This window comes from Tachypleus tridentatus, chromosome 3, assembly GCF_004210375.1.
Source record: "Tachypleus tridentatus isolate NWPU-2018 chromosome 3, ASM421037v1, whole genome shotgun sequence".
NCBI classification, from domain to species: Eukaryota; Metazoa; Arthropoda; class Merostomata; order Xiphosura; family Limulidae; genus Tachypleus; species Tachypleus tridentatus.
The window spans coordinates 15,021,845-15,040,683 of record NC_134827.1 but is presented as its reverse complement, the minus strand read 5'-3'; the positions used below and the strand labels follow the sequence as shown (position 1 = coordinate 15,040,683).

At 33.6% G+C, this 18,839-nt stretch overlaps 1 protein-coding gene across 4 annotated transcripts in view; it reads right to left on the bottom strand.

Annotated features, from left to right (window-relative positions):
- Window positions 1-3,868: 3,868 nt before the first annotated feature.
- Window positions 3,869-18,839, bottom strand: part of LOC143246404 (uncharacterized) — a 38,143-nt gene continuing 23,172 nt past the window's right edge. For 3 of the 4 annotated variants that reach the window (XM_076493048.1, XM_076493047.1, XM_076493046.1), the window contains 4 exons: window positions 16,144-16,270; window positions 11,520-11,568; window positions 10,683-10,862; window positions 3,869-10,111 (listed from right to left, as the gene is read on the bottom strand). In XM_076493048.1, the coding sequence (XP_076349163.1) occupies window positions 6,994-10,111; window positions 10,683-10,862; window positions 11,520-11,568; window positions 16,144-16,270 (3,474 nt within the window). In that variant the 3' untranslated portion in view covers window positions 3,869-6,993. The remainder of the gene's footprint in view (window positions 10,112-10,682; window positions 10,863-11,519; window positions 11,569-16,143; window positions 16,271-18,839) is intronic. The other variant, XM_076493049.1, reaches the window with a different exon arrangement.

The window sequence follows — 18,839 nt, the reverse complement described above, 5'->3', positions numbered from 1 at the left end:
TATGTGGGCCTGGCGTGGTCTTAAGGTAATTTTTCAATATTGCCCTGTTGCTTTAAAACTACTCTCAGCAGTTGAGGACCTTCGATAAGCTATAAGAGTGACAGTCAAATACCACTATTTTGTCAAACAAGAGTAGCTCAGGAGTTAAGAGTAAATATTTTTGACTGATTAGTTTCTTTCCCTTTAACCTAATCAAAAACTAGTAAGAGCTATGAGCAGGTGGTTCCTATGTAGTTTCGCACCAAAATTTTAAAACAAACAATACATAAACGTCTTAAGTTTGTGAAAGACAATTTGCGTAATTTCTGATAAAAATCAATATTTTACATTTAAAATATTGATGTAACAAACTGAAACATTACAAATTACTAAAACTGCAAACCACCAAAGCATTTATGCCTTATTTAATAATAAGAACGGAAATATTGTCTTAGAACTTTTGCATGGTAAAGAAACTCCCTCAATATTTTAAACTACTGACGAGATGTAATCTTACAAGTAATGTTTCATGATGTGCATCATTTCTTACGATGTCATAAATGTTTAGTAAGTGAGAATTGGGTACAACCTTGCAATAGAAAGTGATATGATATCCGCTTTAAAGACTAGACATGGTGGCTGAAATTAGAATCCCTTTAAAAAACACTTAGTCAGAATGATAAAAATTGCCTTTCAGAGCTTTGAGATTATGGCTGAAAATAATAGCGTAGATACCCATTTGATAAATAATTTGTTGTCATTATACGTTTTATTTTTTGCGTTTTGCATTATGGCATTACATGTGCTTGCTTAAGTAGGCATATCTGAATTATCTATATTTTTTACTAAGTTGTTTTTATTTAAGACCTCTGTAATTATTTAGTTTTGGTTGGAAGTAATTGATAACTCAATTTTTTAACATTAACATGAAACATGATAATCCTTACTGAAGTCCGCTCTTTTCTTTATTGTTTTCTAGTAAATGGTGAATAAACTTAATCGCCATATTAAAAATACGTTTTGTTTCAACTCACGAGAATTAACAGCCAATGTATAACGAATATAAACAATTCAAAGTAATATGAGTATTTCTTTGTTTTTTAAGACTTATAACATAAAGTAAATTATATTATGGAGTTATACCGAAACATTTTCTCTACATTAAAATGCTTTGTTTTTATTTGCGAACTTTCAGCCTTTAGTGTGTATCATTTTTCTGTGAATGTCTTTGTAAGATGGCAGAAAGCTTGTAAGTAAATGAAACTAATTTTAACGTAGGAAATTGTCCGTCTATAATTATACATGAGTGTTTTTTGATATTTATGTGCACTTTCTTGTAAGGTAATTCAAAAGGAAAACAAAGACGTTGAGCACGTGAGAATATTTACAACATTCTTTCCAAACTGAAAAGTTATTGTTTTGGCGATATAATATATCAAGGCTTAAATAACAATAATAAAAACGTTTATTATTTATAACATTTTTATAACAATAATAAAAACGTTAATACTCAGTATGCTCGAAGGTGTATGTATATGCGTAACCATAAATCAAATAAACCATTATCAATCTGCAAAGGCCGTTGAAGTATACGAGCGCCGCCTTCCAAAAACAAAGAAAAATAATAAATGAATTTATAGGTATAAAACATAGTTTTTAGATTTACGAGACTCTGTTGGTAAATTATTGAACTGAAACTTCTCTGTGATAGAATATTATTAAAAGCATTCTTTAGTTTCTCAATCTTAAGTTTTTATACCTCTCTGCAGTGCGATGAACACGGAAATTAGTTTTTATTTTAAATGTTAATAACATATTTTAAGGTTAAAAGTTAATAACTCGTACTGTATAGTTCCAGCAGGGTTTAAAAGACATACGAAAAAAATGGAATTAGTATGATACCCCGCGTATTGAACTTCATTAATAAATTATTTGACTTTTAAGTGTTTTGTTTTTGAACGTTACTCCATGAAAACGGTGACTTATGAAAATTCTAAATATAATTACAGTTGAAATCTGAAGCTTTTCTGAACGTATTGTTAGTGCAATAAAATGTTTTATTTTTGGTATAATTGTAACAAACAAAAGGAACATTTTAAATAACATGCCGTCACATGTTTCCACAAAATACAAGATACGAAATTTGTGAACAGTTAAGTCGTTTTACATTAAGTTATGGTTCGGCATGTTCAGGTGGTTAAGGCGCTCGACTCGTAATCTGAGGGTCGTGGGTTCGACTACCCGCATCAAACATCAGAAGTGGGGGCATTATAATGTTACGATCAATACCACTATTTGTTGGAAAAAGAGTAGTCCCAAAAGGTGACTGTGGGTGGCGATGACTAGCTGCCTTCCCCCTAGTCTTATACTACTAAATTAGGGACGGCTAGCGCAGATAGCACTTGTGTAGCTCTGCCCGAAATTCAAAAACAAACATTAAGCCATAATGTTAGGCTCCCTACACTTCTAAAACATGCGTTGGATTTTTAATTAGTAAAATAGCTTTGATATTAAATACCGTGTTAGAACGTAAATAATAGTAAAATAACGATGGTTGATTACACTTTCTACTACAGTTGTTCACGGTACACACCTTTTAAGACTAGAAGGGGACGAGCATGTATACAAGTTAATTACAAAGGGGAGTTAGAGATCAAAATGGTTTCAAACCCTTGATCCGCAATAAACCCTGGTTACTCACCAAAACATCTATTTGATCATAGAAACTGTGAAAAATCTGTCAATTTGATTTGTTGACTTGTTTGAAGTTATGCGCAAAAGTACACAATGGGCTATCTGTTCTCTGCTTACGATAGGTATCGAAACCTGGTTTCCAGTGTTGTAAATCCATAGACATGCCGCTGTGCCACTGGTGGAGGGCGGGTTTGTTGATTAATATACTTTTTAATCACCTATGTTTAATATATACTTCTAGCAATGTAGAATATACTTGTATTGAACTACCTGATAAAGGATTTTCTTATTGCAGCGCCCCCACACGAAAGATTTTAATTTAGTAGAATATTTGATGAGGAGCATTAATTTCGAAATGAGACACATTTTACCCTTTGCCATAATAATAATGATATTGTATTATACATTTAAGCATAAACAATTATACTTGGTATATCTGTACCGATTGCATGGGATGATTAAAAGAAACGATTAATTTAAATTCTATGGCGTTAATGAAAAGGAAGCTATTAACACTGATTTAGAGAGGAAAACTATCACTATATATCTTAACGAATCTGATTGGTTCTCCAACGTAAAAGTCTGTTCCAAATAATAGGTTTGCAATCCTAAAAATAATTTTAATTACCATCGAGTGTCACTTTCTTATTTGGTATGGGTTTAGCGCGTATTAAAACACATTATTAGCCAGGCCATGTATTTTATTACGCGGTCTGGCTAATTTTTTGTTTGTTTGTTTGTTTGGGAATTTCGCACAAAGCTACTCGAGGGCTATCTGTGCTAGCTGTCCCTAATTTAGCAGTGTAAGACTAGAGGGAAGGCAGCTAGTCATCACCACCCACCGCCAACTCTTGGGCTACTCTTTTACCAACGAATAGTGGGATTGACCGTCACATTATACACCCCCACGGCTGGGAGGGCGAGCATGTTTAGCGCGACGCGGGCACGAACCCGCGACCCTCGGATTACGAGTCGCACGCCTTACGCGCTAGGCCATGCCGGGCCTCTGGCTAATTAATAGAAGACTATTTGTTGTAAAATTCTTATTAATACTATATCATGGCTAACTGATAAGATAATTTTAGTCAGCGTTTAAATTTCAAATTTTCTAAAACTGAAAATATTATACTACTATATCATTTTTTAAATAGTTTTTACAGTGACTTGGGTTAGGAAATAAAATTCCATAGAAAAATTATAAAGTTTTTAAGGCTCTAGTTTTTATTTCAAATTAAAACAACTACAGCAAAAATAATGAAATAACAAAGGAATATCAAGCGATCAAAACTGGTTGCATCTAAAAAAACCACAAACCATTTCCAAATACCTGAATAACAAAATGAAGAAACAGTTAAGGAAAACCTACGTCTGAACTTTAAAACAAATATCGTTTTGGTATTGTTCAATCTTTTAAAAAACACTTAATTGAAATATATATATATGAGCGTGTGTGTATGTGTGTAAATGCTAGTCATTTCTCGAAATGCCTGATTTCACAATAAGTTCATAATATATATGATATTTTTAAGATGTAAAAGTTTAATTTGTAGAGGTGCGTAATAAATAACATTAATTACATCAATTATCTGAGTTACTAATCAAACCAGTTAAACCCGAGTTTTGTAGTCAAATAACTGTTTTAACCAGTTTTATGGACTGTGTGAAACAGTCAAATCTTCTGAACAATTCCCTTGTGTAGTTGGCAAACTTTACGAACCACTTTCGTAAGTTGTAAAGTAGGCTACCTTTATTGTACAGTTACTTTTATTGTACCAGTCTACTGATCTTTTTAATAAACTACTTTTATTGTACCAGTCTACTGATCTTTTTAATAAGCTACTTTTATTGTACCAGTCTACTGATCTTTTTAATAAACTACCTTTATCATTTCGTTACCATGACGCAGTATACCAATATTATATTCACTAATTTTAAACAGTTTCTTAGATATTTTGTAACTTTTATCATACTAATGCTGGAAATGTCGCAGGTTTCAGTCGTTTTTAATTTTCATACTTTATAATTCTGTAATAGAATTTCGGAGAGTAAAAACAGTTGCTTAGGTCAAATAGAATCTAGATGTAAGCACTTGGTCCAAACTTTGTAAGTTATTTATTTCAAGCCCACAGGGCTCAATTATTATAGCCACAGTCACAGTTACGGTAGTGACTCGTAAAACAACGCAAAACGAAAGGTAATGTATCTACTTCAGTTAAATGATGTTTACGTCAGTCATGATTATCGTGAAGTGGACAGTCATCATTCATGCAAAACGTTACCAGCTTCAAACAACATTTATCTTGTAGCCTATATAACGAAACCGAGGTGTGTTTTAATATAGCCTAAATTATCGTAAAGTGACTAACCATCAATCGTACAGAACATTACCAGCTTCAACTAACATTAATTTTGTAGTCTCTATACCGAAACCTGCCTATTTTACAGCTTTATATTGCTGGAAACATCTATGTATATTTCTAGGTTGACATGACCGGTAATATTACATTTTTAAAATATTTTCAAGAAAGCAAATTAGATAAAGTACAAGTTATGCGGAAGTTATTAATTAATATAAAAACTATGTCATTAGAATTTATTAATTAAAAACATAACAGTAGGTTGCAACTCGTGTTTGCTTATAACACAGCTAATTTCCATTGTTTTATGTTATAATCTGACATGTTACAATCTACCTTTACAGTGTGACACCTTATGCCACACAAATTGAGTTATTGCTTTAATTATTTCAAACTTCATAGCGATCTTTATACAACAGATTACTACCATAGGAGTAATCCCGACACAGGATAATTTCATTTTGGGAGACATCCTGAAACAGCGGATTGTTCACGTGGAAGTAATCCTAAAACAACAGATTATCCACGTGGAAGTAATCCTAAAACAGCAGATTATCCACGTGGAAGTAATCTTGATGCAGCAGATTATCCACGTGGAAGTAATCTTGATGCAGCAGATTATTCACGTGGAAGTAATCCTAAAACAACAGATTATTCACGTGGAAGTAATCTTGATGCAGCAGATTATCCACGTGGAAGTAATCCTAAAACAACAGATTATTCACGTGGAAGTAATCCCAAAACAGCAGATTATCCACATGGAAATAATCTTGACGCTTAGATTAGATCATACTCTTTGATATACTAGATTAGCTCTGTGTTAATAATCTCACTACAGAGGGTCATCTAATAAAACAGATTATACACGCCTGTAAGTTATTCATAATTGAGCTACGCATATTTCGAAAATAATATTAATTTTTTTCTATCATGTAATGATTTTTTTACAAATCGGAAAGAAAAGTTTTTACCTAGATCAAGTTCACGACAAATTTATCACAAATATAACAGAATACGTTTGGCTCATTTACACAACCTTTTGTTATCATAGATACTACTAAATAATATTGAAAATAAAAAAATAACATCAAAATGCACGCGCAAACAAATACTGTCCAAAAGTGACACGCCATGCGGCCTGTTATCGTGGGTTTTACAATGATTGTTAAGACTCTCATGTCGCAATTGGTCTAAACTCTAGAGAAATCTATAGCCATTGGTTGTCAACATTTTAAACATGCCAAATTGTGACTCGAATTCGAAGAAAATGATAAACTTGTGTAAAAGTTCATACGATGTTTTGTGAAAAATCTGTACACGATGGAGAAAACTGGACATAGTTTTTCGATTCAGGGTTCATAAATTATGGTAGAACATTTCGATACAATAAAACTATCGCAGACCTGTGTTATCAACAGGAGAATAAATCTAATATAACAGATTAATTGTACAGCAATGAAAATTTATCAATTCGTATGTTTCAGTATTAATAACATTGATATTCCATATTATTTCTTGCATAGGGCTTCTAACATAAAAAAAAGCTTCTACTTGACAACTTGTTTTCTAGAAACGTCTCCAACTGTACATTTTTCTTTGGCACTTCTTGTGTTACAAATACGAGTTTCGTTCAATAATTCAATGCATTATTATTAATTAAAAATATTGTGAGTTTTGTTCCAAGAACAATTATTTCTTGAAATTTAAATATAATTTATAATACCTAAGTCTTAAATGATTCAAATTAAATTAACTTCTTAGTTAATTCTACAACTTTTATATTACTTAATTACAAGTATAGAACATGACCTGCTCATTTTAACTTACTATGAAAAGAAAAATGCAGTTAATTTTATATTTTTAGATTCCGTTGACAGAAACTAAACTGGAATTTCCTACGAAAAATATAGCCTTCATAGAAACTTGTTTACTTTCTTAAATTTTGTCATATGAAGACACAAGATTAAAATAGCATGTTATGCATCTCGGTTTTCAGAGAGGATTCATCGGTGATCATTAGCTTGTTGTTCAAATTAGATTTGTTACAAGAGAGTACAGTTTCGTCTCTCATATAGATGGTCCTTGCACCCTGAGAAGTGGATTCAAAACTGGAGAAGTGTACGTAGTCTTCAAATAAAGATGGCAGTTCCTGGAGCTTCCTGGCTGATTTCTGGAAGTTTCGATGGTGTTCTTCGATAAGTGATCTAGTTGGAGGCAATTCTTGTCTTTCTGTGATAAATTTCAGCAGTTCCTCGTACCTTAAACTTTGTTGACTTTGCGATAGGAACGTTCTGTTTTGTGTCACTGGAATCTCTTCCAGCAGTTCTCGATGTCGTAGATTTGGAAACAAAGTTGATTTTTTCAGTAAAAAAGGTAAGTCTTCTGGTGTTTCTGCTGGAAGCAGAGAGACTTTGTGTCTAGGTAACATATATTTTTTATGAAACAATAAAAGATCATCTTCTGTTTCCACTGGAAAGAGATAGCGATTATGTCTGGGTAAAACATTCTCCTTATAAAACAATGACTTTTCCTTTACTCCTTCTGGAAGTTCCGAGACTTTGTGTCTGGGTAACATATTTTTCTTAGTAAGCAATGATTGGCTATCTAATGTTTCTTCTGAAAGTAAAGGTAATTTATATCCAGGTAATTCCTTTTCCTTATGAAACAATGATCGATCATCTACTGTTTCTCCTGAAAGTAGAGATATTTTATGTCTTAATAATACATTTTCTTCATGTAACAATGACTGGTTATCTACTGTTTCCACTGGAAGTACCGAAAATTTGTGTCTATGTAACGACTTTTCTTCTGCTGTTTCTACCGGAAGTACCGACACATTTTGTCGAGATAATGACTGTTCATCAATTGTTTCTACCGGAAGTCCCGATACTTTTTGTCGAGATAATGACTGTTCATCAATTGTTTCTACCGGAATTACTGATGCTTTTTGTCTAGATAATGACTGTTCATCAACTGTTTCTACTGGAAGTACCGATACTTTTTGTCGAGATAATGACTGTTCATCAATTGTTTCTACCGGAATTACCGATGCTTTTTGTCTAGATAATGACTGTTCATCAACTGTTTCTACTGGAAGTACCGATACTTTTTGTCGAGATAATGACTGTTCATCAATTGTTTCTACCGGAAGTACCGATGCTTTTTGTCTTGATAATGACTGTTCATCAACTGTTTCTACTGGAAGTAGCGATGCTTTTTGTCTAGATAATGACTGTTCATCAACTGTTTCTACTGGAAGTAGCGATGCTTTTTGTCTAGATAATGACTGTTCATCAACTGTTTCTACCGGAAGTACCGATACTTTTTGTCTTGATAATGACTGTTCATCAACTGTTTCTACTGGAAGTAGCGATGCTTTTTGTCTTGATAATGACTGTTCATCAACTGTTTCTACTGGAAGTAGCGATGCTTTTTGTCTAGATAATGACTGTTCATCAACTGTTTCTACTGGAAGTACCGATACTTTTTGTCTAGATAATGACTGTTCATCAACTGTTTCTACTGGAAGTACCGATGCTTTTTGTCTAGATAATGACTGTTCATCAACTGTTTCTACTGGAAGTACCGATGCTTTGTGTCTAGATAATGACTGTTCATCAACTGTTTCTACTGGAAGTACCGATGCTTTTTGTCTAGATAATGACTGTTCATCAACTGTTTCTACTGGAAGTAGCGATGCTTTTTGTCTAGATAATGACTGTTCATCAACTGTTTCTACTGGAAGTACCGATACTTTTTGTCTAGATAATGACTGTTCATCAACTGTTTCTACTGGAAGTACCGATGCTTTTTGTCTAGATAATGACTGTTCATCAACTGTTTCTACTGGAAGTACCGATGCTTTGTGTCTAGATAATGACTGTTCATCAACTGTTTCTACTGGAAGTACCGATGCTTTTTGTCTAGATAATGACTGTTCATCAACTGTTTCTACTGGAAGTACCGATGCTTTGTGTCTAGATAATGACTGTTCATCAACTGTTTCTACTGGAAGTACCGATGCTTTTTGTCTAGATAATGACTGTTCATCAACTGTTTCTACTGGAAGTACCGATGCTTTTTGTCTAGATAATGACTGTTCATCAACTGTTTCTACTGGAAGTACCGATACTTTTTGTTTAGATAATGATTTTTCATCCACTGTTTCCACTGGAAGTATCGATACTTTGTGTCTAGGTATCATATCATCGAACAATTTCTGGCTATCTTCTCTTTCCACTGGAAGTGTAGAGACTTTGTACTCACTCAGAATCCTTTCCTTATTTAACAGTAGCTTATTGCCTTCTGTTTCCACTGGTGGTGGAGATATTTCGTTCTTGTACGAATCCATTTCTTCCTGTTTCATTGTTATCTCTTCAGGTGGCCATGATCCTTTAGGAAACTCATTTTTCTTTTGGACTAATCTTTCTTCTTTCATCGCTTCCACTGGTAATGCAGATAATTGGCACTTTTGCAAACACTCTCTTTCATGTGATGAAAAGTGTTTCTCCACTGTATCGAGAGAAAGTGCAGCATCCTCGTGTTTGGAGTCATGTAGAAATTTTCCGCCAGGAGGTGGTAACCTTTCCTCTACTATTTCATCTTGTTCGGGAAGAAAAATAATTTTCTGTAACAATTGATTTTCCTCCATTTTTCCCACTGGAACAACCGAGGGCTGGTACTTTGGTAAATTTGCTGTAATTTGGAGGAAAGGTTGATCTATAATTGTTTCTACAGGAATTACAGACAACTGTTGTTTACGCTCTGTTATATCACTAGATTGTTCTTTCTGCTCTGTTTCTTCTTCTACATTTATAACTTCAAGGGCCGCTTGTTGTTGTTGTTCAGATGATGTTTTCCGTACATTTTCCGGTGAAACTACTTTAGCATCAAAGTGGTTTTGTTGTAGTAAGCCACCTGTATTTTGAGTATATGAGTTTACCATATAGTTCTTGTTTTCGTCAAGCGTTGACTCAAGCTCAATGTTTTCAGCTTTTGAAGAAAGGTTTTGCCTCGAAATTTCTTCAAAGTTAGGTGCAATCCACGGATGTTTAAGACAATCCGATGGGAGCATCCTCTGTCTAGAGAACAAACCAATTTTTTTCTGTTTATCAAAAATTCTGAAACAATATAGCGAAAAATATTGAAGTAGGAGCGAATGAACCCTGACATACGTTTAAACGTTAAAGTTATTTAACTAGGATTGAAAAGAAAGAAAAAAAAGTAGAGATGAATGATGCTTGGTATACATTCTAACGTTAAAGGTATTTAACTAGGACTGTTGTTCAACAGCAGGATTCTATTTTAGACTAGTTTCAAGAGAAGGACGATACACTTGGTAATAAATCATATATGAAACAAATAGGACTGTCAAGTGTTTCGTTTTCAGATGACCTATTTACCTGCTTCTGCACATAAAAGGAGGGAAAGACTGAAGTCAGACAAAAGGTTAACTGTTGTAATATACTTGGTAAGATAGTTAAGTTTCAAGGATCTTATAAAAATCACACAACGTACTACTACATGAGAAACATCAAATGTTTAAAATGAACAAACTTATTTTTGACATTAATTTTACTCGACTTAAGATTCAATACTTTGATATATTTCATACCACAACTATCAAAAATGAACAACAAAACTATATGTTACCTTTGATTCTGCACTAACAGTTTTTTAATGAAATCCTTGGCATGGTTAGAAACGTCTTCAAACATTTTTTCTGGGAACTCAAGGCTTCCTTTAGTGATATTACAGAAGGTTTCCTGCTTGGTGGCACCACCAAAAGGTGTATAACCAGAAAGAAGAACATACGTCAGAACCCCCACACTCCTGAAATAAAAAAATAGCAAAGGTTTGAGAACACTTAATTTAAAAAAAAATATCCCACTTCGATATGCGTTCAGGTTTTTAAAACTTATAAACACATAAAATGCCAACATTTCTGAAAACAAAACTACGTCAAATTTTAACATATATTTCCCATGACAAAATAATTTCAAAGTATTTTTCAATGAAAAGAATTGCAGAAACGAAACTTATAATTTTACAAATCGCAACTCGCTATTTGGGAACGACTGTCATTACACTTTAAATTTGTTAGATCGTATTTAAGAGATAAAATATATTTACACGTGTTGGGAAAAAAGCCCTGACAAAACGTTCGGAATATTTGAAGTTATAACGGATTAATGCTCATCATTGAAAAACCCTGAGGATCGAAGATAAGAAAAAGTCGTTAAAAAACACAGTTTGTCTCTAATGACAATTTAAGTTTAAAACGGTAGAGACCGATACATCTGAGCCTAGTAAAATTAATTATTCGTAAGTTTTGTAAATCTGCATCTTACAAAAGAACGATTCAGTCAAATAAAATGAATTAAAATAAATTATTGAAATATAAAACGGGTAATCTGATGATGTTTTTAAGGTTTATGGCATAATTGGACAGGTACAAAAGAATTGTACAAGAACATCAACTGTACCTACCACATGTCACTGGCGAAACTGATTGGTTCATACTGAAGAATCTCTGGAGCTGTATTATTAAAAACAATGATTTCAAATAAGTTAGTTGGTACCATTCGTATGCTAATACATATATCAACATTATCGATTTTATTTTTAACAATACTAACTTTATATATGCAAATATTAAAGTTAAAAATAATATAATTCTGTTTCCCCCATATAACATCCTTGATCTAGAATGTGGTCCAACGCTGAAAATAAAGAAATTCATTCGGCACGTTGGAGCCATTCTGACAGTCAGACAAGGTTGCACTTGGCAACTATTTCGAGTGCTGAAATTAAATATTCGTCCGCCAGGAAGGAAGGCACTAACTGGCTTTAAGCGTTACTTTTATTTTAGTGTTTTTTTTGTTTTTTGGAATTTCGCACAAAGCTACTCGAGGGCTGTCTGTGCTAGCCGTCCCTAATTTAGCAGTGTAAGACTAGAAGGAAGGCAGCTAGTCATCACCACCCACCGCCAATTCTTGGGCTACTCTTTTACCAACGAATAGTGGGATTGACCGTCACATTATAACGCCCTCACGGCTGAAAGGGCGGGCATGTTTGGTGCGACCGGGATTCGATCCTGCGACCCTCGGATTACGAGTCGCATGCCTTACGCGCTTGGCCATGCCAGGCCTTATTTTAGTGGACTTGTTTTTGAATTCGGAAAGCTGGTGAAATAATATGAACTTATTTCTAAAAAAGAGTAACCAAACATGTTGGGAGAATAAAGATGAATAATTTATTAATTTATTTATAGGTGGACAGTAAAGACAGATATTATTAATTTATTTTATGGAGATAATCTTCATTAGGATATTTTCAGATGCATGGTCCCCCGCTGGTACAGCGGAAAATCCACGGATTTACAACGCTAAAATCAGAGGTTCGATTCCCCTCCATAAACTCAAAAGATAGCCTAATGTGGCTTTGCTATAAGAAAACACACACTCAGATGCATGACTACTATCTATAGTTGTTATCAACGGCAATGTTTTGACAAGGACTATGATGAGCGGACTTTCAAAAATATACCCATCATTCGCAGAATAAACCTTAACAAAAGAAAACATAAGAGGTTTTAATAATAAACAATTATATCGCCTGTTTTTCTCTATAACCCATGACATCAAAGTTAGTGTAAAGAAAATATCCTAAAGTTTGTTCGGGACGTTAAGTTAGACTGAAATGTTTTTGTTTTTTTATGTTATACATAGAGAAATCCATTGAAGTACTTATATTTTAATGTATCAAGAAATTGTTCACGTTGTTATCTCATTATAATAAAAATATATTAAAGTTCCCTGGTGATACACGACTGAGTTCATCAATAAACTTTACTTAAAGAAAAATAATATGTTAAATACATTCGCGTGTTAGTAAGACTATACGTTAAACAATTATTATTAAATCAGAACAGTGTCAGAAAATCATTCCATCATTAGGGAGTCCTTACAATGAATACAATTAAGTTTTATTTACATATAATTTAATAAATAACATCACATTTTTATATAACATACCATAATCTTGGTTGCGTTGTGATGCTGAAAATTATCATGACATTTACAGATCTGAGACATAAAATGGGGAGTTACTTCAGTGTACTGAATTCCAAACAAACAAGATTTAAGCTGGCATTATTCTAATACATACCTTACCAAACTGATATTAGAACATTTATAGAACAGGTGACATAGCTTCTAAATAAGTTCTATTTTATTTTATATATGGCTACCAATGTTACAAGGAAACGAATATTTCAACTTAAGGAGCACATGAGCTAAATGGCCTAGTCAGAAACATCAGAGTTAAGGATATAGTGATACCTAATTTTGAGCCACTGAGCAGAGGAAGGAAGGACATTCAGCCAGCTCTAGAGAAACTTTGGTTTGATTGAGTTTGTTTTGAATTTCGAGCAAAGTTACATGAGGGCTACCTGCGATAGACGTCTATAATTTTACAGTGAAAGACTAGAGGGAAGGCAGTTAGTTATCACTATCAACCGCAAACTCTTGAGTTACTCTTTTAACAACGAATAATGTAATTGACTGTCACATTATAACGCAAAAAGGCTTTGTGAAGCACTTCTAACCGAATAAGGGGATTCACTGTTACGTTTATGGCACGCTTACAGCTGAAAGTGCCTAGGGTGTTCTGCGACATCATGTCCCGAATCTTGGACTTTTCAATTCACAACTCGACAGGCTAACCGCTAGGCCACATCCGGCCTATCCACTTTCAGGGTCGTACCTTAGTTTCAAAATGATATATGTAGGACCATATTTTTAAGTTGAATATTCAGATAAATTCAGTTTTTATAGTTTTGTGACTTGCAAAGCAAAATACGTGAAATATGTGATGCTATTCTTCTAGTATATTGTCATACTGGTAAATTGGTATATGGAATTTCTTGATGAATGCTGATCGCATACACTTATAAAGAGACACTGCGTGGAGACGTTAGTAGTAATAAATATTCTGATCATGTTTAGCTATAATAATACACCAAGAAATTCTCAAATTAATCCTGAAGAAATAGTTTAAGTAACATACTACATTACATTTCTATACTTAACAGCAACACTACAAACATCTCAGTTTGTGTCTAGTATGATCGCATCTACAAAAATAAAGTAGAGCATATTACACCATCATATGTCTAACAAGGTTAAAAAAAAGTAGGCCTGATTTACTGAAATGCCAGAATTATGGTTAAAAAGTTGTAAAGAATGAAAAACATGGCTGATGTTTAAATTGTTTCAATTTATTGTTGCGGTTTTCTGTTATGGCTTAAAGATTATGAATAGTATTGTTGACATAACTGAAAATTCTTAAATATTTACCCAAATCGCTACGTGTGGTTTTTAAAAGCAGATTCTTATGGAATATAGTTTATATACGTGATTCAATACACGTGCGCATAACTTTGTTAAAAGAGGGGGCTAGTGTAAGGAAGAACCCACAAGACGAACGAGACAAAAAAATTTTTTTGCTGAAAAAAATTCAAAATGGGTTTGCACGTGCCTTTTTTGCTCCCTGGGTTAGACGACTGTGTTTCACTCAACAATCTAATTAGTTTAGTTTGTACAGCTAGAATAACTGATGTTAAACTTTGAACTTTTATTTATTGTAGACAAATGTTTAGTTTTATTCAATAAACTACACACGTGAAATTTAATGTCAGAAGAAAGACCATTGGTTATTTCATTCACTTTTTCAATGGGATGACACACGTTTAACGAAAACTATGTAATTTTATAACAAATTTCGAAGCCTTCTTACTGAAGTTTTGTAACTTTAATGCAGCTTTACAAGTATGAATGATATTATAAGAGATCGTTTGTTCTTGTAATCGGAACAAGCCTTAAGGCAAGGCAAATAAGGTCCAGGGGTCCATCGTTACGATGGATCATTATGGAAAGTACCATATCGATTCATTGTACAATTTTCACATTTCTTTTTGTTGTTGTTGTTAAATTGCAGAATACTGTGAGAGACTCATCAATAGCTGAAGTGGTTTTTTTTGTTACAACAGTAAGGTCAAAATACCACCCCCACTTTGAAACATCAAGATGTTGCAATGAACATGACAAATAATAATTAAAACGACTTAATCATTTTTCTCGTTATCGAATGACGAAACACACTTACAATAAAATACTGTTTGGTTTGAATTTTGCACAAAGCTACGTCAGGGCTATCTGCACTAGCCGTCTTTAATTTAACAGTGAAAGACTAGAAGGAAAGGCAGGTTTTATCACCACTCACCGCCAACTCTTTTATCAACGAATAATTGGATTGATTGTCACATTATAACGTCCCCACATTTGAAGGGGAAAGCATGTTTGATGGAACGGGGATTCAAACCAGCGACCCTCAGATTGTGAGTCGAGGACAATGAAAAACGAAATTATTTAATATTATTTAAGTCGGTTGTTCCAGCACTAAACCTAGCATCGTATTCAACATAAGCGTTTATTACAATATAACAGGTATAATAGATTTTAAATGTAGTAGTCTAAATAAGGGATTGTAAAGAAGTTGCAGTGTAGTTTATTTCAAGAGAGCTCTGTTTACTTACAGTGATGTTACTAAAACAAGTTAGAAACTGTTAATGTAAACATTTTATTTTAATAACATTGAATCTACAACATATTTTTGCTGTCAGAGCCCTTCATGTGAAACGTTAACTCAAACTGTGGCCAAAAACTTGTTCAACATTATATAATTTGGAATCTGGCGCTGGGCCTGATGCTTAGATTTGATGTAGACAAAACAAAGGCATTCAAACACTTCTTCAACCCAGAATGTTAAAACAACGTTTCTTTATTTCAACTGAGAGCCAATATCTGTGCTTCTTGTCTTCGTAGATGATATTTTTTACGTCTAAGAATGCTACGAGTGTTTCCTCTTTCATAACAACTGCATCAAAAAACCATATACCCTTTCCACCCATCAAAAAATAAATAAAATCTAAAGTTCTTTCTTAATTCATAGATATTTTCCATAACATGAATGTAATTGTTAATTACTGTTTTTACCTGACTGGTCTTAGTAAGGACCTAAAGAGATATTCTAAAACAGAAAGGTGACTCACCTACGTAATCTGGAGTTCCTACTATCTCTCTCACTTCGACGTCTTCTGAAACTAATCGTGAAATGCCAAAATCACACAATTTGATGTCACATTTTGGAAAAGAGCCAGTCAATAGGATATTTTGAGGCTAAAAAATCAACAAAGTAGAGTAAACGTAAATCTCTCGATCTTTTAAAAGTCAGTCTCATAAAGTATCCATAAGTTATTCATGAAAAGTTTACCAGTTAGGTTAATTGGAACTTTTTGAAGTTCTTATTTTATATCCTCGATCTAAACGATACCCATCTTGGTGAATTACATCAATGGAATCCAGCTTCATGTTATCTACATAAATTACTTAGTGTTAATCTTGATAAATTATATCAGTATATTAGAGTTCTGTGTTATCTACATAAATGGCGCCAGTCTTGGTAAACTGTTTTAATATAATCGAGTTTATGTTAGTTACACGAATGTCACAGTATCCATCTTGGTAAACTATATCAGAACAAGCGAACAAAATTCTCGTGCAATGAGAAGGTCAAACGTTATATCACTTGTCAGAAGCTTATATAGTAACTGATCTAAACCAGAAACTTTACCCAAAAACACTACGATACAAGGTGAGCCTCATCAATGAAGATATTATGTTTTGAACTGTCCCCAACTGAGCATGCATTCCATAGATATAAGCTGCTCTTCAGAATATCAATACTGCTAACAATTAGATGTTTCATGTACAACTCTAATGCACATTACTAAAACTTGCCATCACGTCCTCCGTTAACAAATATGATTTCAGGCTCTCACCTCTTCTCTCCTGTTTTTTAAATGACTGAAAGATTGAGTTAAGTAATAAGATATAATACACAAATAGATATAAAACGATATATGTGTTGTAGTAATGACTTATTAATTTCATTATTCAAAAATGTATTAAAACGCTTAACTTGCATTATTGCACCATGCCAGTAAGTAAACATACAGATGTGTTGAGGTAAGGGTTCTGCTACAGTACGTGTCTGTGATTTGTTGGCGATATATTTAAAAACATAAACGAACAGCATGCACTACAGTTTTTAAAATAATATATATATACATATTCGGAACAAGCTAAACGCATTTACACAAATTTCTTACTCTGCATAGATCACAGTTATATCTTAAACACTATACAGGTCTCTTCTTGATGTCAAAAGTACACGCAAGCCAATTCAGTTGTTTTTAGAATTAAGATGAGAAGCCCAATTATTTCTTTTGTTTCCATCGCTACATTTTTTGTGTATTGTTCACTTACATTGTTGTTGAGTTACCTTGGTCATATAATTCAAAAATCACATGCTTGTTTTTCGAATTTTCAAGAATCGTTTGCCTTTTGTCAAAGTCCATCAGGTTGGTGAATTATTTCAGAACACTCTTATCTCTTATAAATTGTTAATCTCACCATATCAATCTATAATACATAACCAAACTTGTCGGAACTATCTCCTTTAAAATAATTACTCTTAAGTCTCATATTACGAAAAAAACAATCAATAAATAATCACTTACGAAATAAATAAATTATTAATACCTATACCATAAACAGTCTTATATATATCTAACATAAGCTCCTCTTCAAGAGATATATTTAGAATATTTTTCATTATATACAAAGACTGTTTCCAGGTCTTGTGCTAAATATTCTCATATAGTCAACACCAGCATTTGCATTTCTTTTGTTGGTCCCTTCTCATGTATGACCTTTAGTAGGACTTCATCTTGACAGGATCCCCTGTCTTCATGTTAGTTTCATGTTGTCTGGGGTCTGTATCTATTTGTACACTGACACAGCAGATTTGTTCCCTCTTACTTCTTCTTACTGGTCAGTCATGTGCTTATGTTGACGTCCATGTACATCTCATCTTCACCTAGTACTCTTAGGCCTAATAAGTCCTTATCTTATAAGACAAAATCATTGTCTTCAGATTATGCTACTCTGACAGCTACACTTGCAATGTCCATCTGTATATCAATAGTTGCACTCGTTAAGTCTTCTTCCTTCTCGAAGTATCTCCTGTTCCCTCAACTTTCACTTTATGATACGTTCTGTGGACCATTTCTTTACTGTGAAAGGTCCTTTCCCCTTCTAGTGCTGGGTGAGTTTGTTGTTGGCTGTGGGTGATAGAACCAAAACCTTCTGTAAAACTTGAAACGTCGACCTTTGGCCATCTTGTTATAGAAGCGTTTCTGGCTATATTTGAATTTATCTTCCTTAGTAAAACTGTTTTGATAGGTCCTTTCTGGTTCTCTCTTTTGTGCTTCACTTCCTCTCAGACACTATCTCTAGTGAAGGGCCTTTCTTCTGCACTTACTTTAAATATTTACTACCTGGTATGCTTCCTATCACTAAATCATGTATTGGTTCCTTGATACACATGGCATCAAGATATCCTGTATAGTGTGGAGTATTCACCTTTATTTTCCTATAAAAGGCTTTCTCACTATTCCACCACTGAACTGTTCTCAAATTAGTAAATCTGTCATTCTTTTAAAACTATTTTCTCACTTGCCCATGACAGTATATCTGATTAAGTATTGCTGTAGACGTGTCACAAATTGAAAACATGTTGGGTGTGACTTCTCTGAACTTCCTGAGAAAACGTTTATCAGTAAGCTCATACCATTTCAGCAGGCCCGGCATGGTCATGTGGTTAAGACACTCAGCTCGTAATTTG